Genomic DNA, 23,381 nt, shown 5'->3' on the forward strand with positions numbered 1-23,381 from the left:
AACCCTTTCTAGCCATGCGTCACAATCAATTTATGAGATTTATTTCCTTAAAACAAAAACATGTTCATTTAAATCTTATTAAATTGTTTTGCATTGAAAAAATAACGTCCTGTGTATCAGAATCCTAACAACTTTCTGTCAATTTTATATGAGAGCACATAACATAAATGCCAACTTTGAATCAACATCTGCTCAAAACAGAAATCAGAGGTAGCTTTTTATTGTGTCCTGGGCCCACGGCTGAAAGAATTATAAGTAAAACGGAGTGTGATTTTAGTCTCTCTTGCTATGACCAGTGGTCTACTTTACAAAACTAGCACCCAGCCTGGAACAGTAGGCAGCATCAGCTCACAGGATGCTGAATAGCCAGCCTTTTATATTTAGCCTGCCTTGGCAACTTTCCCAACATTTTTTATAAGTATGTCATGCATTTGTTGAATTTGAAGAGCACTGAAAATGCTGGTGCTAGGAACATTTTTACTCCAAATGAAACTGCCGTTCTGGTTAGTGGAGAAGCATGGTTCAGACCTGAAAAATCACACTTGTTGAGCAACACCTGTGGCTGCCAGCTCTGGGGTCAGGGGTGTGTGCTGTTTATGCCTGGATTGGACTGCAGTATTAAAACAAAGTGAAAATCAGAGTTCTTTACTAAAACTTTCATACGGCTGTCAAGAAATCCGATTCAAGAAAAAATACAAAGATTTGTATATCTCCTTCCTCTGTAGGTGAAAACACTGGAATACATCAAGAGGCAAAGCAAACAACCTAAAATGAGTCATTTTACAGAGCTGGCACTAAGACTCCCTCTGCAGTCCAGGACCTGATGAATGTTACCCTTTCCAGAGTCATCTGTAATGAAGGGCATGTTTCCAAGTCCATAAAATAGAAGCTTTATCCTGAGCTTTTATTAGAGTTCAATGTATTTTCATTTTTAAGTTTCACTTAAGAGTATGACAGATTGATTTGGACAAGGTAAAGCTGTTCTAACAAAGTGCAATAATTTGAGCTAAGTTTGGTTCCACTGGTGTCATTAAACAGAAACTGCTTGAAATATTTAGATTCAGTAAAGTGTATCTTAAAATTTCTGATGGCAAATAACATTCCAGACCTGAATTTGACATGACTCAAACCACACAGGAAGAAAATTATCCACATAAGCATATTCAGGAGTTCCCCCTTCCCCCATCTTCATTCCATTTAGGACATATTATTCTCTCCTGTGTGGGAGCAATATGTTGATGTAACATCCTACTTCATGATCAGCAGTAGTTCTAGGTGAGAATTATGCCTGACTTCTTTGTAGACAGGGTTGTTTCCAATATTCATGTGGCTAGTTCCAATCTAACAGGAATATGGCTGAGATGTTACTGTTTTCTGGATTTGAAAAAATCATTTTTGTAACACACTTTCACCAACATGTTTATACTTATCATTTTAGTCTAAAAATGTTTTGTAAAATGAAGGGAACCTCTACATTTAATCTGGCGATCAGTGGGAAAGTATTCAGAGGAAAATGCAAATGTATTTTGAGTCCTCTGGGTTTTCAGTCCAAATGCTCAGTATCATCAAATAAAAACTGTTAATGGGCAGTTTAGTTCATCTGTTTATTCCTTATTACATGTATCCACAGTCATCACCTGACTGAACATCCTGTGATTATTAGTTACATTTGCTAGTATACTGCTTAGCAAATTCCACACTGCCACTTCTAGCCAGTGGCAAGGAGCCAGGATGTGTGGTTGCTGCTACTGCCATAAGGGGCCCTAGTTTTGATTGAGTTTAGGCAATTTACTGAGTTAATCTCTACAGTAACCACGGATGACTAAAATACTCTAGCCAAATTTTGAGCAAAAAGTTGTCTTTTGTTGAGGGTGAAAATTCCATCTGTGTGAATGAAATTCTGTAATAAAATAGCTGTGCTCGGTGGTAGGTAGAAGGTGCACTCCTTAATGCATGTGGAATGGTGCTGTTGAAACATTCTCCATCATGCTGAGACTGATGACTCCCTCATTGATTAAAACAAGGAGTATTGTCCCCCAAAACTAGTTTAGCTGGAGAGCAGAAGTGTTAATCAGTTGATGATTGCAGCATTTTATTGTTTTTGCAGGTGGTGTGTTAAGAAATGCAGGTGTCCATTACTTGTGCATCGTCACACATGCTGGGGTTTAAAGTGGATGCAGCTTAACTGCTATTTAAAAAAAATGTAGTGACTGTAGTGATAGGCCAGTTGAAGTGAATAACTGCTCTGGTTGCCAGGCAACAACTGATTTTTCTGCAGCATATTTTGAGTCCATGGTGATTATATCAAAGGGTCCACTTGTCAGTGGACACTCACTACATCATTTTCTGTTTGTAATTTATTTGGGTATGCGCAGCTTGCAGTAGAGGGTTAGGAATACATTTTCAGAGGGGTTGAATGATATGCTTGTTAATACTACTTTTTTTTTAATTTAGATTGGAAATAAGGTTGTTCAAAAGTAATCGTGTAGGGTATATAACCATCAGAACAAGTGTATCAGAGCTATGCGATATGAAATGGGGCATCTACTTGACTGCTTCCATTCTTTGCTCATATGCTGTTAATTCGTCAGTGCAAAGTCTGGTGAGAACCAGCATTACAGGTGGTCAGTGAGAGAGGAGTAGTGCTAATTTAGTAGATGAAAGGTTTTTTAAAAATTAACCTGATGGTGTGCAAGTGCTAAACCATTCTCAGCTCGCCCCCCACACACACACACACGAGTGTGTGTACTCACGTTACAGCCACTTTGTCTTGGTGTGTTCCACCCATGGTTCAATTCCTTTGGAAGCCTGGGAGTTCTCTAGCTAGATGTCTGCTCTCCCTGTTTAGTGGTAGTGTTGATTGGTTTGGTGTGCCCCTGTATAGGGTAATGATGATCTACAAATCTGCAGTGTAGAAAATGCATGCAAGGACTCTAATCCTGCTAGTTGTACAGCTACTGTGACTTTCTGTGATATATGAACATGCAGAATACCAGGATTCTTTCACAGAAGGTAATATACAGATGTCACAGAAGATAAGAGATACTGAACAGCTCTGCAACCTATTTTATGATCAAACAGAAATCTGAGGCCTCTGAGCCTCAATTTTTCTTAACCAATAGCTTTTAAATTGTCCATAACATTTTACACATTTTCAAGGTTACTTAGTTTGGCAGTTGATTTAAGCCACAAATCCTGCCATTATATACCCTGATGCTAGCAATGCAGTGCACCAAAAATTATTATTCTTTCCTTGCTCTTGCTCTGATTTTCTCTTAGATGTTAATGAGCGAAAACCCAAGAAATATAACTAGCGATCAGGTTGTGGCTAAGTGAATTGAAGTAGGACCCTGTGCAGGCTATATAGAGGGCAGAAAGAAAAAGTTGTAAGAACACTACATAACATTTATGAAGTGAGGATGATATCTCAGCTTGTCATACAGTTATCCTAACCCTGTCACCAGGTTGTAATTTGCCTGTAAGGAATTAGGTCAAATACACAAGCATTGTAAAATAATTGCATTAGTACATCCATTTGTACATTGAACTATACTGGCCATATAAGATTTTCACCATATTGTTCTGTTTTTTTACTTGTGTTCTTCCACACCCATGTAGCTGTACAGTGACAGACAAGGTGCCTTTGCTAAGTACAAAGATCTAAATTGGGAAATAAATGAACACACTCAGTCTCATTAAAAACCATTGCTTAATTTCAAAGCTACAGTAAAATGAAGTTTAGGTACAAAGAAAATGTTTTCATTATAAATATATACAAATATCTTAACATTACAGCTGCTAAATGCAAAGGAAAGACACAGGAATATGCATGTTACATATAGCTAGCACAGGGGCCAAAGTAGGGCTCCTCACAGAACAAGGCTATCCATGTTCAGATCCTGCCCTCTTATTTAATATACAAGTCTGAAAAGCACTGAGGGGAGTAATTCTACACACACCCCTTGCTGAAATAAGCCTCAGTAAATGAGAAAGGAAGGTGCATAATGTGACTCTATTGAAAGTGTCTAAAAATGGTCTCCATGTTCAGCATGCTCCTGCTGCTCTGCAGAACCAGCCCAAGTAGAGGAGAGTGAACTGGACTCATCATTATGTTCCAATGGCAAAGCAACCTGTGAAACTCCTCAGTTGATACTCTTGGTTACACGCCTGAGAGTAAGGCCTCAGTTGATGACACAGGTTTAAAAGTAATAGAGCCTGCAGCATCTTTGTTGTAGAGGTGTGCTACCTGCGTCAAGCCAGCTTGACTTTCAGATCCCAGGCTAACCTTGCTGTGGCTCACAGGGCAGATGTTGGTTTCCCTCCTCCACTCCTACGCTGACCAAATCACCAGCCAAGATTTTTCCCACTCCTTCCTCTGCTTCTCCAATTTGAGTCTTGCCTTGCTCAGAACAAAACAAAGGAAGGTGTCTCCAGCAGCACAGCTGGCACTCTTCATGTCTTGGCCAGAGAAGGTTAAAGTTAGAATGTGGGCCTAGCAGAAGCATTCTACAGACCTTGATGTTTCTATTTAGTGAGAAACTTCTGCTGCCTGAGAAAAGCGAGGCAGGAGCTCAAGCCAACTGCAGGGCTGTGACGGGCAAGCCAACCACTTGGCTGGAGAGGGGAGAATTCCAATGTGAGGGGTAGAGGCTCTGCCTGAGACAGTCCAGGCCTGTAACCCATGCAGCAAGGGGAAGAGTTTGACCTGAGGCAGCCTCAGAAGAAAGGATTCAACATTTCAATGAGGGAAGAGAGGTCACCATGCCCCCTTTTCCTTGTCTGAGCTACTGGAGTGGATTAGTGGGGGCTTCCTACTCATCGGGTGGCTTTAATCTTCCTTTATAGGAGTTACCTAAAAAGCCACTGGATGACCCCTGGGGTTTTTTGTACACACAGATGAGACTTTGCCAAGAGACTTGTCCTCTCAAGGGAGTACAGAAGAGCAGGCTAACACTTGTTTCAGAGCAATGGCTGGCAAAGCAGAGGAGGGAGGCCAAACAAATGGGAAAACTTCGGCGGACGTCATCCTGCCTGTCAGTGAGCAATGAGAAACAACTGAGCATCTGCAAAACAGTAAGTAAAAGGGGAAAATAATTTGCCTTTTACCTTGTAAACTCAGCATACTGCTGTGGAAATGCTGGACCCAGGAAGTGGCTATATCCCAGTAACAGGACACTAAGTGAAAGTATTAAACCTGTTCATACACACAGCTTTTCAGAGTTTCAAGGAGACAACACCACCCTTACTGATTCAGGCTCTCCGGAGTTCCAAGTATGCACAGACTGAATAAATATACAATTGCATTTCTACAGTTCATGCTTTCTTGTACACAGCCAGTGAAAATGTGACTGTGCAACATTACATGTAGGAGTTAATCCAACGTTTAAGAAACAGACGTTTCATTCGTGCAGGTCTATGACTGACCTTCATGTGGGTTGTGCAGTTCTGAGAAATAGTCTTGGACACACTAGCCACTGGGAATTCTGCCAGTTTACTAGGACCAGGATTTGCCCCTTAAAGCAAAGCTACCAAAACAGATTAACACAAATAGTGAACAATGTTAGTTAGCAAGGAAGAAGCAGAAATTAAGTGTAGCTCAGTGACTCATTGAAAGTTACTATCCATGTCTTGCCATGCTTAACTGATGCATAGAAATTATAACCAAGATTCATCGGCACAGTTACCTTATAGATAGTCACTAACTGGGTTCTTGATGTTGAAATAAAATGTTGCTCGTGAGAGCTTGGGAAATAATAATGATTTGGCTTGTGGCATTTTTGAAAAGGAAAAAGCTATTGAGCCCATTTAAAAAAACCATGAGACTTGCAAACAAAGTAGCCTGTTGATCAAATTCTAGACTTAACCTATAATGTTTCTTTCAGTGCAAAAGGCCATAATTTGGCACCACACTAGCCGAAAAATGTATGTGAGGATTTTATATGGACTCTAAAACCACAAAGGAACCATTATGTTGCCCTTGTCACTAAAATATATTAAAAAAGGTTTTATATATTCTGCATTCTAAGAGTCTAAATAAATATTTACAAGATTTAAACAGCCACAGGCTACAGCTGCTAGTCTCAAACCTTTGCTGAAGGAGATTTTCTCCCCATTACTAAAGAATATACTGGCAGACCTCCAAGATACAATGGGATTTGTCACTCAGCTGTGGTTAGAACTTAGTTCCATGTGCACTGAGATTTCTAGTCACATCATCACTTGGCGCTCTTAAGTGGCAAACTGGGTGTTGAACTTGGTTTCATCCCAAGAAAAAAATGTAGAAAGCAAGTCTGAATGGTTTTTCATCCCCCTCACGTTGCTGCAATAAAATTTAGTCCTCAAATTTAATAGATTTAGAAATATATTTATCTATGTACACTTTTTTGTTGGCAATAGGCTGGAATCCAAGGCCAATTCCTCTATGTTGCTTCAAGTTTACTGCTTTCTCAAACTCCATTTGCAGGTTCTGCTTTAAGGTTTCCTCACCTTTCCTGTTCAGAGCCATGTTTGGTTTTTCTGTGGTTCCTGGTGGATCCTGGCTTGAGGCAGGACCCTTTTTAAAACCACCCATCAGTTTAAGGAATTTTGTTTTTTGGTCTGAACTTTCAAAAGTAGCTGTGCTCCACTGGCCAAACTTTATATCCTGCTGAACGAAACAAGATGATTAGGAAGTTTTACCTGAACTATATCTATTATCCATAAACTCATAGAATCACACCATTAAATGACGCCAGCTTTAAGGATTGCAACCACCAGTAGACCATAAGGCGTGTGACAAAGACACAAAAACTGTAGTGGGGTCCTAGTATACCTTGGGAGTGAGCTAAGTCAAGGGAAGGAGAAATTGTTCTCTTCCTACTTCTGCATCCCATCTCTCTGCCTGCTCCATTCTCTGCTTCAGGGAAGCACATGGTAAGGAACTGGTTGCATTAATTGTGTAATCATATGATGCTCAGGAGTCTCCTTGCCACCTGAGAGGGGAACTCTGGAGCAGAGTGAGGTGGAGGTTTGAATGGGGTAACCCTCAGGATCCAACTGCACCAAGCCATGTTCACTACCCACCATCAGAAACAACACTACAAACCCAATCCCACTGGTGTCTGCAGCCACTAAAATCTACAAGTCTTGAAGCAACCAAAGGGAAGACATTTTAAGCATCTTTGAACAAGGCATGTACACTGCCTAAAGAGGAGATAGAAATTGCAAGGAAAGACACCTGTGAACAGATCCACCTACTATATTTCTTTCAAAAACTGTTCAGTATGTGCGACGGAGTTTTGAACCCTCCTCCATCTAACCTGGAGGCAGGCTTGAGTGGTTTCATCATGCTGGCACAGCCAATCATAACTGCTTCTGTTAATGAAATAGTACGGAGGGGCTTTGCTGCTGCTCTAGCATTCAGCAATGCTAAGTACAAATGTAGGTCCTCAATCTGTAAGGTGCTGAACAGCCTCAACACCACACAGCACTGTACATGATCTGGTCCATGATGATCTAAAGGAGAAGGAAACCGAAGGTGCAACTACATATTAGAATAGCTAGGCATTAATAGGTGCCGAGGACTGACTCTTGAGTACTTTCTACTGTTTGTCTGTCTCAGATTACTGTGTTTTGCACAATTACAATCACTGCCCACTATTTTCAGAACTTCTGAAGGGCGGATAATAAAAGCTACAGCCTAAATTACTTAGGCTTTGTCTAGTATTAAAATAAATGCTTCAACTCCTGTCTAGAACTAATACAGCACAGTTTACCACACTCATTTCAAAATATTGCACCCTTGCTTTGCCTCAATGCAGTAAATATAAACTAAAGGTCTGTCTATACTACCCGCCACATTGGCAGGCAGCGATCAATCCAGTAGGGATCGATTTATTGCATCTAGTCTAGACATGATAAATCAATCCCAGAGTGCTCTCCCGTCAACTACAGTACTCCACTGCCACAAGAGAGACAGGTGGAGTCGCAGCAGTCAACTCACTGCAGAGAAAACACCATGGTAAGTCGATCTAAGTATGTCAACTTCAGCTACACTATTCATGTAGCTGAAATGGCATAACTTAGATCGATTTCTCCCCCTCTCCCCCCAGTGTAGACCAGGCCAGAGGATAAGCCATGTATGTACAATTACAACATTTACTTCCCAATTACGTAATGGGACAGTGTGTAGTCTTGTCAGATTATGGACTGATGCTCCAGTGAACCTTCAGAGATAAGCCAAAGAATGTTCAAAGACTGTTTTCAAAGCCGTGATAACCAGTACAGAGAGGGTTGCTGTGTCAGATGAGTTGCAAATGGAACAAAAGGTGCATCATGATCCATTTTAAGATCACAGTGACAATAGACTGCATCCCGCAGGACATCCATATAGCTGAATATGCAATCACGACACCATGTTCATTCCTGTTTTGTCTCCAGTGTCTCTTTCCCCTTTATCTTTAGGCATTCAACTTCTCTGCCACCTGGACTCTTCTCTGATAAATTCCCAAAGGCATAAAAAACCTTCTCTAGCCACAACTTTAGTTATTCTAATGAGCTGGCTACTTGGCTTTTCTAGAAAAGGTTTCAGACCTGTCCTCTATTTTTATTTTCTTTATGCAGAGGTAGGTATTAAAAAGCTCAGCAACTTTTTCTAATAAAAAGTTAACTATGAAGACACAACCAAATCTGGCCCATAGGTTCTAAGCACTAATTTCTCCCCCCACTAGTTAACTATCCTCTACAGGCACAACATTAAAAACACACACAACCCCTAGGACCACTGGCAACTGCTATAGTTTGTCTCCATGCTTCAGCTGTTAACAAAAGCAGGAGGGGAGGAGTTCTGCTCCAGTGGTAGGAGCATTCACGGGTGTCAAACAATGGAGCTCCACATCAGTCAGAGTCACTTCCTTTATATAGAATTAAGTTGTATGTAGCCCAGTCTTCTGAAACCCCCATCTTCACCAGATGGCCAAGATGATACGCACTGCAACAACTGCAATAGTGGCAGCAATCTGGGAAGGGTTTTGTACATGATACATAGCCAGTGGGCCCAGAGTCTTTTAATTCAACATAGACTAGGCTGTCTGCGTTTAAAAGCAGACTTTCCGCCTTACTGAGGAGTTTCACTTTGAACAGGATACAAACCACCTCATTGATATTTCAGCTTTTGTAGAATTTTCATAATTTTGTCATACAGCTGTTGTAAGTCAGTGTCTGTGACACATTCTTTCTGGGAGGTGGAGGATACATAGCAGCACAGATGCAGAAATAATTACACCTTTTCAAACCCTATATTTTTTTAAGTTAACTGCTGGCAATTAGTACACATTGCTTTTACTGCAGCACTTCCAGCTTGCTCTTTGTGAAGCTCACTAATTAGTCTTCATAGCTCCTATTCTGCCATGTGCTAATAACCACTGATAGTTTAGCATCAAAGGACTGGGATTCCCTGCCAATATGTCATTTTCGGAATGACTTCAGAGCCATTTAGCTAGATAGTTTCAAGGCATGCCTTGAAACAAAAGCAGAATTCTCTTCCCAATCCCCTCCCCTATGCAAAAAGTGACACGTTTTTGGCCATTTGATTCATGTACATTCATACTTTACTAGAATTGTGGCAGTCTTCTTGTGCAGTTCACAGACAGCGGAGATAATCTGGGATACTAATAAGGCCCCCTCCCCTTTCTGAATCCCACCGCCCCAGCTAAAGGCCAGCAATTACAGCAGCTGACAGATATTGCACTCTAAATCTGCCAGGGAGCAGAAGAGGCAAAGACAAAGCACCAAGACAAGCTCTACAGAGACATAGGTGTGAGCCGGGCATCTGCACTATATTTTCTTAGTCCCCTTTTGGCCTTCCCACTCCTGCTCACTTACTTGAGCTGAAGTACCAGGTTACATTATTTGTTTATAGGAGACAGCAAGCTTTTCAAATGGATTTGTCAGTTTCTCCATTCCCTCGTCCCAAGTGAACTTCCTTCCCAGAAGTGCTTCTGCCCCTTGACATGCACAGCAAGCCACCTATGTGTGAATGACCAGGGTGTCTACCAAGTCATCATGGAGACTATAAAACAAGCTGGCTGGGTTTGATGCTGCTCAGTAACTTGGGACTAGCTCCCAGCTCTCCATTTCTACCAGCAAACTATGTGCTAACTCTACACCCAGTGACAACTACATGCAGGGGTTAGTGTTATTTATATTGCACAAAAAATAGAAAATGATTTTGCAACAAATTCATCTAGGCTAATCTTCCAGAGGGAGTAGGGAAAATGCTATTTTTCAGGACTAGTGATGGAAATTTGAGCTCTGGACAATCCCACTGCTATTGGAGTTGGCTAGTCTGCTCCCAGTGCCTCTTGGGATTGGACTAATTTGTTCTGTAGTATGACCTCAAATTTGCAGAAGAGAGGGTTGTGTGCCAAGTGGCATACATGACTAGCATACAGAGAAGGATGTGGTGCATTTTCATGAGTGGTGCTGTGGACACATTATCCCATCAGATCAAGCTCTAGGCTCATACGTACAGATTCCACTTTGTTTCTGAAAACCTTCGTTTTGCCAGATTCTCTATCAATCTCTTCTTGCAGAGCTTGCCGTCTAACCTAAAAGGAAGAAAAATAAAACGCACAAGATACTGGTTTGTGGGTGAAATTTTGGTTAACTGAATTCATGACATAAGAATGAGATGACAAGAAAAAGTGACTCGTTGAAAACCTGCCTTGTAACTTAACTAAAAGTTAGCACTGTAGCCTTTTGCACACTCTATTTCAGAAGATAAAGCCATTATTAATGTCCAACATTAGCATTTCTTAAAAATAACTGCAAAATATTAACTCTGGTATTTATCAAATGTATTAATTAGAGCTGTTTGATTAATTGCAGTTAACTCACACGATTAACACAAAAAATTAAATCACGATTAATCACACACAATAGAATACCAATTGAAATGTATTAAATATTTTGGATGTTTTTCCATATTTTCAAATATATAGATTTCTATTACAACCCAGAATACAAAGTTTACAGTGCTCACTTTACTTTACTTTCACTTTACTTAAAATTTGTGACTGAACTCTTTGGGGGAGAATTGTATGTCTCCTGTTCTGTTTTACCTGCATTCTGCTATATATTTCATGTTATATCAGTCTCAGATGATGACCCAGCCCATGTTCATTTTAAGAACATTTTTACAACAGATTTGACAAAACGCAAAGATGGTACCAATGTCAGATTTCTGCTACAGCACTCGACCCAAGGTTTAAGACTCTGAAGTGCTGTCCAAAATCTGAGAGGGATGAGGTGTGGAGAATGCTTTCAAAAGTTTTAAAAGAGCAACACTCTGAGACGGAAACTACAGCATCTGAACCACCAAAAAAGAGAATCAACCTTCTACTGGTGGCATCTAACTCAGATGATGAAAATGAATGTGTGTCGGTCTGCTCTGCTTTGGATTGTTATCAAGCAGAACCCGTCATCAGCATGGACTCACGTCCTCTGGAATGCTGGTTGAAGCATGAAGGGACATATGAATCTTTAGTGCATTTGGCATGTAAATATACTTTGTGACGCCAGCTACAACAGTGCCATGTGAACATCCGTTCTCGCTTTCAGGTGACATTGTAAACAAGAAGTGGGCAGCATTCTCTCCTGCAAATTGTATCCAATCTTGTCTGAGCAATTGGCTGAAGTAGAATTGAGTGGATTTGTAGGCTCTAAAGTTTTACTTTTTTTTGTGAATGCAGGTGGGTTTTTTTACATAATTCTAAATGTTTAAGTTCAACTTTCACGATAAAGAGATTGCACTTCAGTACTTGTATCAGGTGAATTGAAAAATACTATATCTTTTGTTTTTACAGTGCAAATATTTGTAATAAAAAATATAAAGTGAGCCCTGTACACTTTGTATTCTGTGTTGTAACTAAAATCAATATATTTGAAAATGTAGAAAACATCCAAAACTATTTAAATAAATGGTATTCTAGTATTAACAGCACTTTTAATCACTTGACAGCCCTATATTAATCCTTCCAACCGGGACTGAATTTTTTTTGCCACAAAGTCCACGGCAGGTAACAAATACACAAATTGCCAGCATGGATGAGACATTGACATGTGAGCATTAAATCTGATCATCTACTTCAAACCCTTTGGCATCCATTGCAGCAACATGCCCCAGATTTTACCCTGCTTGATGCAGCATATTCCATCTGGTAAGCAGTAATCTCTCGCATGTGTGCGCACAACAACAATCATTGCAATTTCTTATCTGCACATTCACATGGCTTTCTAAATCCAGACACACCTACTACTAGGATTTGACTTTACACAAAGCTACACAGTATATAGAAATGAATCTATACCTTGTCTATATTTATTTCATCGCAGTTTCCTTTCCTTTCCTTTACCACTGTTACATCATCCTTACATTCCTGCAAAACAAAAATACAAACCTGAATATAAGAATGAATATGTACTCATTTTAACTGCAATTTACATAGTGGCAGTGACAAATTTAAGAACATTGCCTAATAGACACAGTGCAGCGTTGCAAAAACAGGTAAATGGAAACAGTCAAATTCTAAACTGAAAGTGACAAGTGGGCCTGTGCATGTCCTTGTGGAGAGACTTCCTTCAATGGGGAGATACATCTGCCAGAACTTTGGACAACGGACTCTCTGAAAAAGTGAAGTTACTGGGGACACCTGAGACCCTTGTAAAAGAGATGGGGAACATACACTTATCTGTTGCACAGAAGATGGAGACAGAGGCATTTCAGATTAAAGAGTTTGGTAAAAAAAAAATCAGAGTTACCATATTTCGAATCTGCAAATAAAAGGGGTGGGTTACCAGCATCAAATCTGTGACACAAACATAACCAACATTGAGAACACACACAAACCCACTCACTAAGATAAGCAGGCCACACTGTAAGGACAACTTTGAAAAAGCAGTTACAAAGATGAGATTAATGGGCAGCCAATGTGTTGGGTAAGTAATGGAGAGGCTGGGATAGGAAAATAAACTGAGCCACAATGGTCTGACTGGCTGAGAGAAGGTGTCCAGAGGAAAGATTGAGAAAATTAGATAATTCAAGCATGAAATAATGAAGGAATGCTAGGACAAGGAGAAGATTTGTAAGTGACTTATGCTCACAGAGATTGCTATTTCTGTTGAGGGTTTTTCCCCAACCAACCCACGGATAATTTAACTCATTTTCCATATCTACCTTTTTATACACTGAATTCACATACACACAAATACGTCTAACACCAACAGCAGAAAGAAATGCTTTCCACAATGAGAGCTCATTCTCTGAACAAAAATGAAGTATCCAGTTTATTTCTATGTGGCCTAGTACTGTCTCTTCAGATTTCTTTAAAACAAAAGGGAAAAACAGCGATGACAGCAACAAACCAAACAGAGTTGCAGTGATTTTAGTCTGAAGGGTAGGTGGCAGGCAAGAAAGGAAGAACTGTGTGCATCTACCCTTGCTAATGCCCAATGACTGGTTGACCCAATGTGGGTTACTGAACATTGAGAATTAGCAGGAGCAGGCCTTTGTTTAGGGTGTACCAATCTAAAGTTCTCCTGGACATGATGGAAGCTGAGAGTGGTTAGCACTTCATAAAATTAGGTCACAAGTAAATGCCATATAAAAGAAGCAAACATATTTCTTCAGTACAGGATAGTCTTGGTTTATTTCAGGGCTATTAATTGTGACTGGACTCCATCAGTGTAATGAAGTCTTATTCACATAAGGCACTGCAGACTCTGCTGTGGCATCTTTGCTGCAAAATGAAGAGGGCTGTTTTTGTGAGACAGAGGGTATGTCTACATCTACAATTTTGCAGCGCTGGTTGTTACAGCTGTATTAGTACAGCTGTATAGGGCCAGCGCTGCAGAGTGGCCACACTTACAGCAACCAGCGCTGCAAGTGGTGTTAGATGTGGCCACACTGCAGCGCTGTTGGGCAGCTTCAAGGGGGGTTCGGGGAACGCGAGAGCAAACCGGGGAAGGAGACCAGCTTCGCCGCGGTTTGCTCCCGCGTTCCCCGAACCCCCCTGCAAACCGCAGGGAAGGAGACCTGCTTGCTCGGGGATTTGGGGAACGCGAGAGCAAACCGCAGGGAAGGAGACCTGCTTGCTCGGGGATTCGGGGAACGCGAGAGCAAACCGCAGGGAAGGAGACCTGCTTCCACGGGGGTTCGGGGAACGCGAGAGCAAACCGGGGAAGGAGACCAGCTTCGCCGCGGTTTGCTCTCGCGTTCCCCGAACCCCCCTGCAAACCGCAGGGAAGGAGACCTGCTTGCACGGGGGTTCGGGGAACGCGAGAGCAAACCGGGGAAGGAGACCAGCTTCGCCGCGGTTTGCTCTCGCGTTCCCCCAACCCCCCTGCAAACCGCAGGGAAGGAGACCTGCTTGCTTGGGGATTCGGGGAACGCGAGAGCAAACCGCAGGGAAGGAGACCTGCTTGCTCGGGGATTCGGGGAACGCGAGAGCAAACCGCAGGGAAGGAGACCTGCTTGCACGGGGGTTCGGGGAACGAGAGAGCAAACCGGGGAAGGAGACCAGCTTTGCCGCGGTTTGCTCTCGCGTTCCCCGAACCCCCCTGCAAACCGCAGGGAAGGAGACCTGCTTGCTCGGGGGTTCGGGGAACGCGAGAGCAAACTGGGGAAGGAGACCAGCTTGATTACCAGAGGCTTCCTCAGGTATTCTGGGATACCTGCTTATTCCACGGAGGTCAAGAAAAGCGCTGGTAAGTGTCTACACTTGATTACCAGCGCTGGATCACCAGCGCTGGATCCTCTACACCCGAGACAAAACGGGAGTACGGCCAGCGCTGCAAACAGGGAGTTGCAGCGCTGGTGATGCCCTGCAGATGTGTACACCTCCTAAGTTGCAGCGCTGTAACCCCCTCACCAGCGCTGCAACTTTGTGATGTAGACAAGCCCTGAGTGAGAATGTGCATATGTGAGGTTTATGGATGTATAATACACAGTGCCTGCCATTAAAAAGGCCAGTTGAGTGAGAGAATATCTTTTACTAGACCAACTTCTTCTGTTGGTGAGAGACAAGCTTATCTTGGGACCAACAAGGCTACAACTATGCTGCGTGCGTTAAAAAGGCCAGCATTTTAGCATTCATGGTAACGATTGTTACCATCGTTATTTCCTGTTGAAAGTGTACAGAGAAACTGGGGGTACCTCAGAGCCCTATTCTACTCTCACTGACACCAAGAGCAAAACTCATGCAAGCAGAACAGGATTGGAGCTTCCTGGTAACCACAGGCATGTGCTCTCTTACACACATGTCCCTTTAGGCATTTACTTGGCCGGCAGCATGGAATATACCAGAGTTTTAAAGGTCAGTGCAGTCAGACCCTCAAAAGGAGGGAGTAAGAAATACTCTGCAAGAAATATAGGTTTTAGAGGCTCTGAGTTTCAGCTTCTAGTTCTGGACCACAATGAAGGAGCTGGAATGTCCTCTACATATCCAAAGTGGCGGTTCATATTGCTCATAGACACGATGTATGAGCTAACATTAGTAAAGACTTGTTGCCAACCAGGTACGGTGACCAGATGTCCCAATTTTAGAGGGACAGTCCCGATTTTGGGGTCTTTTTCTTATATAGGCTCCTATTACCCCCACCCCGTCCTGATTTTTCACATTTGTTGTCTGGTCACCCTACAACAAAGCTAAATTTGTCAGGGAGACAAATGTGAATCTCAACCACAACTGCTGTGTATAGTCTTCAAAAAACTTGCTATGAGGCTTGCATGTACAAGCAAAGCAGTGGATTTTCTGAGAGATGCAGTGGTGTGAGACATGCATTAGAGATTAGAAACTGGTCCAGAATTGTAATGCAGTTAAACCGGGGACCAGCACCACCATCATCTATTACAGCAGTGTAACAATAACTAAATTTCTTCAGATCAGAACTACCCTGCCATCTAAACTTTCAGAGGAATTTCATTGGGGTAATTTCTTTATTAATTTACAGAGGACTGAACATGAATAGTAAGAAGAGTAACCAGTTGCTTGGAAGGCACTTTGCTGTGCTTTCCATCTTCCTTGTCTAGTACCATCATGCTACTGCATTTGTCACTGTAAAGCTTATCTTGCCTGTGCACACGTGTGAGCAGCTGCATAAATCCAAATAATGTCTAATCAGGACAATGACAATTTAATTAGAACATTTATCACAGCAATAAAACCATCTTGTCCTTCTAAAGGTCAAAAGGAAAAACCTAATAAGGAAGGCAACAGCTCCAACTGTCCTACTCACAATGATAAATGTACATGCACTCACACGCATGTACCCTTGTGACTTAAAAAAAAGCCCAATTCCATGCTGCCGTGTAAGCTGAAGACTCCATTTGTACACTGCAATCTACAGATGATTGAACGTGTTGGACATTGGACGGCTCTGCAGGATTCCACAGAACACAAATAAATGTAGATGGCGATCCACCAAAGCAGAACACACCAGATTTACTGAGTGCTTTGTCTCAGAAGCGTGTTAAATGGAGACGGTGTCCAAAGCAACCCCAAAGTCCATCATGAATCTAACCTGTGGACAGTGTTTAAAAAAATAGGAGGTAGTAACTCTAATACTCTCCAAACAACTGCTGGAGCACGCTGAGTGCTAACTACCACAGTGGCAGAGCGAAGCCTGAGCCAGGAAGGATGCTAATTTTACAGATTTAAGTAGTGGAATGAGAATTAGTGGTAAGAGCACAAACGAAGGAGGCAGTGAGTTATATTCCCTGCTCTGCTGCCTCACAGTGTGGCTTTGGGTATGTCCTATCTTATCTGTGCCTAAGTTTTCCTTGCTGTAAAGCAGTTGGAGTAGTAATTACTTCTAAGGGTCGTTGAGACATAATGTATGTAAAGCTCTTCTAGAGCTTAGATAAGAGGCTCTGTGGAAGTGCAGAGTATCACACAGTAATATTGTCATCTAGGGTCTGAGTTTTAGAGGTGCCGAGCATATGCAGTTCCCATGGACTTCACCGAGAGTTATGGGTTCTCAGCCCCTTTGCTTATATCGGGTAAGGAGAGAAAGTGATAAAATGATCATATAAATAGTAACTTGCTCTCACTACTGTTAAACAGAGTTGAACATTTAGAAAAAATTAAGAGAAAAAAACGTTCATTTGAAAATGCTCAATTTGAGGATTGTTTGTAGAAGTACATCAGACAAGTATTTCTATTCATCCCAGCCCTCATTATCTTATGACCAAGACCATTTCTACATGCACGTTCCACCCTACAGCAAGTTCATTTGGCTATTCAATGGGCACCACAATTTAAGAATTCCTAATAGGATTTCCGTAATAATAGTCAATCAGCTGGAGTTCTGCTCCAACTAACTTGAGTCTCGGACTTCCAGAGCTTTAGATTACCTCTCTCAAATGCCCGTTGGTTTTGTTTAGCCTTTGCTAGATTGCTTTGATTTAGGGTTTAGTGTGTTTAATTAACAAGTAAGGTTTGGTTTAGGTTTCATCCTAACATTTGGTCTACCAGGGTTTGCAGATCAATATTTGAGGTCTTGCACACATTTGGGATTTTCTGAAAGGTCTTGTCCACATAAGGCATTTTTTCCCCTTAAAATTCTCCCACAGTTGCTATCACTAGTATAGGTAGCTCCTCCAGCAGTGTCAATAGGAGAACCTTAAGGGGGAAAAAAGGCCGAGCACAGACAATATGCTGGTGGACACGAGCATTTTACCATCATGTCACGGAGACAGAGGTCAAGATGACATGGTGATAAAAACAGTGGTACCCCACTGTGCACTAGGGCTGCTACTATCAACAGTGGGATGGGTCAGAGAAAGTTCAGAGCATAGACACAGCCTTTGGTTTTGTGTCAACTCCTCCAGGTAGTTACATAAGTAATTCGTGCATTTTACATTTTTGTAATTAGAGCACTAAGTGGCTATAGCAACAGGCATTAAAAACATAAAATACTTCTCTGCCTCTCAGGACTGGTGTCAGGCTTATATCATTCAACTCTGATCCTGCTGGCTGTTCCTCAGTTTGACCCTGCACCTGACTTCAGCCCCAATGATATAAATGTGATCCTGCACAGTCCACCCATGCAGAACAGCTGGCAAGACTGGACTCTTCACATGTACATAAAAAGCTTTGAGGGCCTCAGTGGGAAGATGGAAAGATGATTACATTTAGATCTTACCATTGCCTCCTTTTCTGTTTTTACTGTGACCTTTTTCTTTTTCAGTCTTGGCTCCTCGGTACAGTTCTGCGTTCCCTGTTTATTTCTTTTCTTACCCTTATTGTCACAGTGCACATCATTATTTTCACGAAGTCCCTCATCTATATTATCCACTGCAAGGTCTTCCATTGGCTTGGGTTTCTTTTTTTTGTTCTTTCTATTACTTTTAATTGGTGTTATCTTTTCACCTTCAGATATTTCCCCATCTTCATCCGTAAGGTTTACAGGCTCAGTTACTTCCTCCTCTTCCTTCTGAATCTTTTTCTTTTTCTTTCTGGTTACCTCACTGTCATCTTCAGAATACTCTCTGTGTTTTTTACCAGCAAGTGCTTTTTCCTGGGACTTGACTTTTTGTTTTCCTGGAAGGTGTTTATTAGAAATTCCATGACTTTGGTCCTGATTGTCCTCACATGTTAAGGAAGAAACATCTTTGCTTTTTTTCTTCCTCTTGGTTACTTCTCTGTCGCTTTCAGAGTTCTGGACACTGTTCTCTTTTTGTTTTTTTCTTATGAATGTGTTTTCCTGGGAATTGGTTTCTTGATTTTTTCTAAAGACCCGGGTTGAAAGATTCTCCTCAGAAACACCGTGATCGTTGTCCTGATTACCTGCCAGTGGTAGGGAGTCATGTTTGTCTTTCTTTTTCTTCTTATTCTTTTTCTTCATGACATCACTCTCTCCTGCAGAGTTCTGGGCAATATCCTTTCCATGTTTTTTACCAGCAAGTGCTTTTTCCTGTAAAGTGGCTTTATTTTTTTTTTTTAGGTTTTTATTAGAAATTTCATGATCACTGTCTAGAATTTCTATCACTGGTAAGGAAGAAATTTCTCTCTCTTTCTTTATCTTCTTTTTCTTGGTTACTTCATTGTCATCCTCACAGTCCTGGGAGATGCTCTCTCTGTGTTTTTTATCAGTGACTGTATTTTCCTGAGAATGAATTGTGTATTTCTTTGGAAGGGATTGATCACTGTCTTGATTATTCTCCAACGGTAACAAGGAAAGACCATGGCCTTTCTTTGACTTTTTTTTGAAAACTTTAGATTCCTCCTTTATTTCTTTTACCGGCTCAGCCTCTGAACTGCTTTCTAGTGTCACAGGACTGTCCGAACATGCTCCTTTCTTTAATTTGGAGCCAACTTTCTTCTTCTTTTTACTAAGATTTAACTGATCTGAATCCTCTTCTGCTCCGCATTTCTTTTTCTTCACCTTAGTTTCTGCTTGCATGTCAGATTGAAGGTCTTCTTCAATTTTGATGACAGTTTGACTCCCAGTGCACTTCACTTTTTTCTTTTTCTTTTTTTGTGTTGTTTCCTCACAAACACTCGCTCCCTCTTCATTTATTATCATTCTGGAAAACAAACCGCAACTTTAGTATTGCAACACAGAGCTTTCTGCTTAGTGCTCCACACTCTTATAAAGTGTCATTTCTACTTAAACTATGGAGGAGAGGGGGGGACCTACTGGTCTGATTTTCTGACATGCTCAGAACCCACAGCTCCCTTAGCCTAATCTAAAAGTCCAAGGAACAGCTCTGAAGATCAGACTATAAACATTTCTTACAAGTTTATCTCCATCAGCTATTTCTCTAGATGAGTGTTTCCCAAACTTGGGACGCTGCTTGTTCCGCGAAAGTCCCTAGCGGGCCGGGCCGGTTTGTTTACCTGCCACATCCGCAGGTTCGGCTGATCGCAGCTCCCACTGGCCGCGATTCACTGCTCCAGGCCAATGGGAGCTGCTGGAACAGCGTGGGCTGAGGGGCTTACTGGCCACTGCTTTCAGCAGCTCCCATTGGTCTGGAGCAGTGAACCGCGGCCAGTGGGAGCCGCGATCAGCCGAACCTGCAGACGTGGCAGGTAAACAAACTGGCCCGGCCCAGCCCATCAGAGGCTTTTCCTAAACAAGCGGCGTCCCAAGTTTGGGAAACACTGCTCTAGATGAAGGCTCCGTCCACACTCAAATCAGAACTATGCTAGCTACAAACACACTGAAAGCCTGCTGGGGCTAGCATGATTTTCCTGAGCATTGTCAATACGGATTCTTTTCTAAGCTATGCTAACCCTACCATGACAAACAACTTTCTGTAATAGAAGGGCAGACTCTGCACCCTACATAGGCAAACAAGGACCTTCAGATTCATCCTGTTTTCAGATGCTCACAACCAATATGAAGGTGCACGCAATCACTAACAGATGGATTCAATTATTTCCAACCACAATATAAGAAAGGACAGAAGGGACAAATAAGTCCTTGCAACAGTTATGCTTGGAGGAAAAGATTAAGCTTATGTTTGATTGCCCACTTCCTGAGGTGAGTTTTATCGGTAAGTCTGGACTACATACAGTATCTGTACACTCTAATCGGAGCAGGGTGGGAATACCACTTCCTTTGCTACTTCCCCACTGGCTGTCTATCATATGGGACTTTGACAGAACTATGCTAGTCAGGAAAAGAGCTAGTTGATTATAATCTCATTTAATTTATTGCTGCCCCCCCCCGGCCCCCATGGTTAATGTAGTGCTTGCTGTTACCAGTGTGAACAAGACATGGAAGATTACACTGTTTCTGCTTTAGTTCTGAACAATAACATTTAAGAAAGGAATGAAGTGAGATGGGTAAATCTTATTACTACACCAACTGTCCCTCTTTCAAAGACTCATAGACTCAAGGACTGGAAGGGACCTTGAGAGGTCATCGAGTCCAGTCCCCTGCCCTCATGGCAGGACCAAATACTGTCTAGACCATCCCTAATAGACATTTATCTAACCTACTCTTAAATATCTCCAGAGATGGAGATTCCACAACTTCCCTAGGCAATCTATTCCAGTGTTTAACTGCCCTGACAGTTAGGAACTTTTTCCTAATGTCCAACCTAAATCTCCCTTGCTGCAGTTTAAGCCCATTGCTTCTTGTTCTATCATTGGAGGCTAAGGTGAACAAGTTTTCTCCCTCCTCCTGATGACACCCTTTTAGATACCTGAAAACTGCTATCATGTCCCCTCTCAGTCTTCTCTTTTCCAAACTAAACAAACCCAATTCCTTCAGCCTTCCTTCATAGGTCATGTTCTCAAGACCTTTAATCATTCTTGTTGCTCTTCTCTGGACCCTCTCCAATTTCTCCACATCTTTCTTGAAATGCGGTGCCCAGAACTGGACACAATACTCCAGGTGAGGCCTAACCAGTGCAGAGTAAAGCGGAAGAATGACTTCTCGTGTCTTGTTTACAACACACCTGTTAATGCATCCCAGAATCACGTTTGCTTTTTTTGCAACAGTATCACACTGTTGACTCATATTAAGCTTGTGGTCTACTATGACCCCTAGATCTCTTTCTGCCATACTCCTTCCTAGACAGTCTCTTCCCATTCTGTGTGTGTGAAACTGATTGTTCCTTCCTAGGTGGAGCACTTTGCATTTATCTTTATTGAACTTCATTCTGTTTACCTCAGACCATTTCTCCAATTTGTCCAGATCATTTTGAATTTTGACCCTGTCCTCCAAAGCAGTTGCAATCCCTCCCAGTTTGGTATCGTCCGCAAACTTAATAAGCGTACTTTCTATGCCAACATCTAAATCGTTGATGAAGATATTGAACAGAACCGGTCCCAAAACAGACCCCTGCAGAACCCCACTTGTTATACCTTTCCAGCAGGATTGGGAGCCATTAACAACTACTCTCTGAGTACGGTTATCCAGCCAGTTATGCACCCACCTTATAGTAGCCCCATCTAAATTGTACTTTCCTAGTTTATCTATAAGAATATCATGCAAGACTGTATCAAATGCCTTACTAAAGTCTAGGTATATCACATCCACCGCTTTACATTATACTTGAGCTTCCATGGCACAGATGTTTGTGGATCTGAATTCTGCCACCAGTCAAAGTATTAAGGAGGCAACTCAGGTGGTGGAATTTAGTATGTCCTGATACCTCCCACACACTACAGCATAAAATGAGTTCCTAGTAGGTTTTCCCCCCCTTTCTCCTGGCAGGCAGCTCTATCCTGCCTGAACAGGCTCCAAAATATGCAGACAAAGCAACTTTTTAAAAACTTTGGTAGCTCAGCTCTGAGCTGTAGTGAAAGGTCATACTCTAAATATAGGCAAAAATGCAGAATTGACAGCTCTGTCAGTGTTCTCCATTTATCAGTGGGTCCTTCTTTTAAAAAAATAAGACTTTGAGCTATAACCACAAGCAGGGGACAAGAAACCATTTGCTAGTTTTCCTACACATTATCCCATCAGGGGGGTATGGTTCAGGTGGACCCTCAACAAAGCCACCAGGAATGTTGGCCTCCCTTAAACCAGAAAATCCCTCAAGATCCCAGATGCAGAAGCTATTTGCATAGAGGCCTGTGCCCTGTCAGTTTTCCACCAGCTCTCCGTGTCTGCACAGCTCCTGAACTCCCATCTGCTGCTGTAACTGAGACCCATCCAGAGAGGGCTTCATGGCAGAGAGAGAAAAGTGGGTAAACTAATGTAACGAAATCAGTCACTGCAGAGCTTCGGTTGAACTGGAGGGAACACTGCCATGGAGATGTGACCTGCACTTCCATGCTCGGAAGAATGATCTCTGTACTCACCGCTTGTACAAACCTAGAGTACTAAACAGCTCCAAGGATGCACTTATACTACAAAAACAGGAACTATAATCCCCCACTGACGCAGCTCCACCAAAGGAGGCTGTAGCGTAGGATTAGACAACACAGTGGCTACATCACCTTGAACCCATCCACCCTACAGCCTCTCCCAGCGCTACTACTGGTGGCGCCGCACTGGTCAGCAGCTGTGCGCCCTAGTCATCCCAGGGCTGACAAGGCTTCGGTGGATCCGTTCTTGGTAAGCCCCGGGGCGGTTTTGTTACGTGAAACAGGCCAGATTTTGGCTTTCATGCGCCCCCTGGTAAATCCCCGGTGTGAGGATGACGGTAACTATACACTGATTGGCATCAGCTGCAATCCAGTCCCCAGCGCCCCCTCCCCACCGAGTGCTCCCGCTTCCACCCCCACCCCAGAGTCAGTCAGCGCCAGCTTCCAGCCCCGCGCTCGCTCAGCCACCAGCACCAGGAGGCCTCTTACCTGCTGACCCCACGTGCAAAGCCTCCCCTCCCCCCCTCGGCGTGTCCGCCGAGCCCGGGTGTTCTGACCCGGAAGCGGAAGGCAGGGCCT

General features: G+C 42.4%; 2 protein-coding genes across 2 annotated transcripts in view; one reads left to right on the plus strand and one right to left on the minus strand.

The window, feature by feature from the left end:
* VPS35L (VPS35 endosomal protein sorting factor like) overlaps positions 1-3,591 on the plus strand; it is a 114,482-nt gene extending 110,891 nt beyond the window's left edge. The window contains exon 31 of the mRNA XM_030578430.1: positions 726-3,591. Coding sequence (XP_030434290.1) covers positions 726-824 — 99 coding nt within the window. The 3' untranslated portion in view covers positions 825-3,591. The remainder of the gene's footprint in view (positions 1-725) is intronic.
* Positions 3,592-3,690: 99 nt separating this feature from the next.
* KNOP1 (lysine rich nucleolar protein 1) lies at positions 3,691-23,370 on the minus strand. Its single transcript, XM_030578431.1, has 5 exons — positions 23,292-23,370; positions 18,181-19,564; positions 12,348-12,416; positions 10,509-10,586; positions 3,691-6,646 (listed from the first exon to the last, which is right to left on the minus strand). Exons 2-5 carry the CDS (start codon positions 19,561-19,563, stop codon positions 6,332-6,334), a joined length of 1,845 nt encoding a protein of 614 aa, XP_030434291.1. The 5' UTR covers position 19,564; positions 23,292-23,370; the 3' UTR covers positions 3,691-6,331.
* Between the last annotated feature and the right edge of the window lie 11 nt (positions 23,371-23,381).

Source organism: Gopherus evgoodei, chromosome 10, assembly GCF_007399415.2.
Source record: "Gopherus evgoodei ecotype Sinaloan lineage chromosome 10, rGopEvg1_v1.p, whole genome shotgun sequence".
NCBI classification, from domain to species: domain Eukaryota; kingdom Metazoa; phylum Chordata; order Testudines; family Testudinidae; genus Gopherus; species Gopherus evgoodei.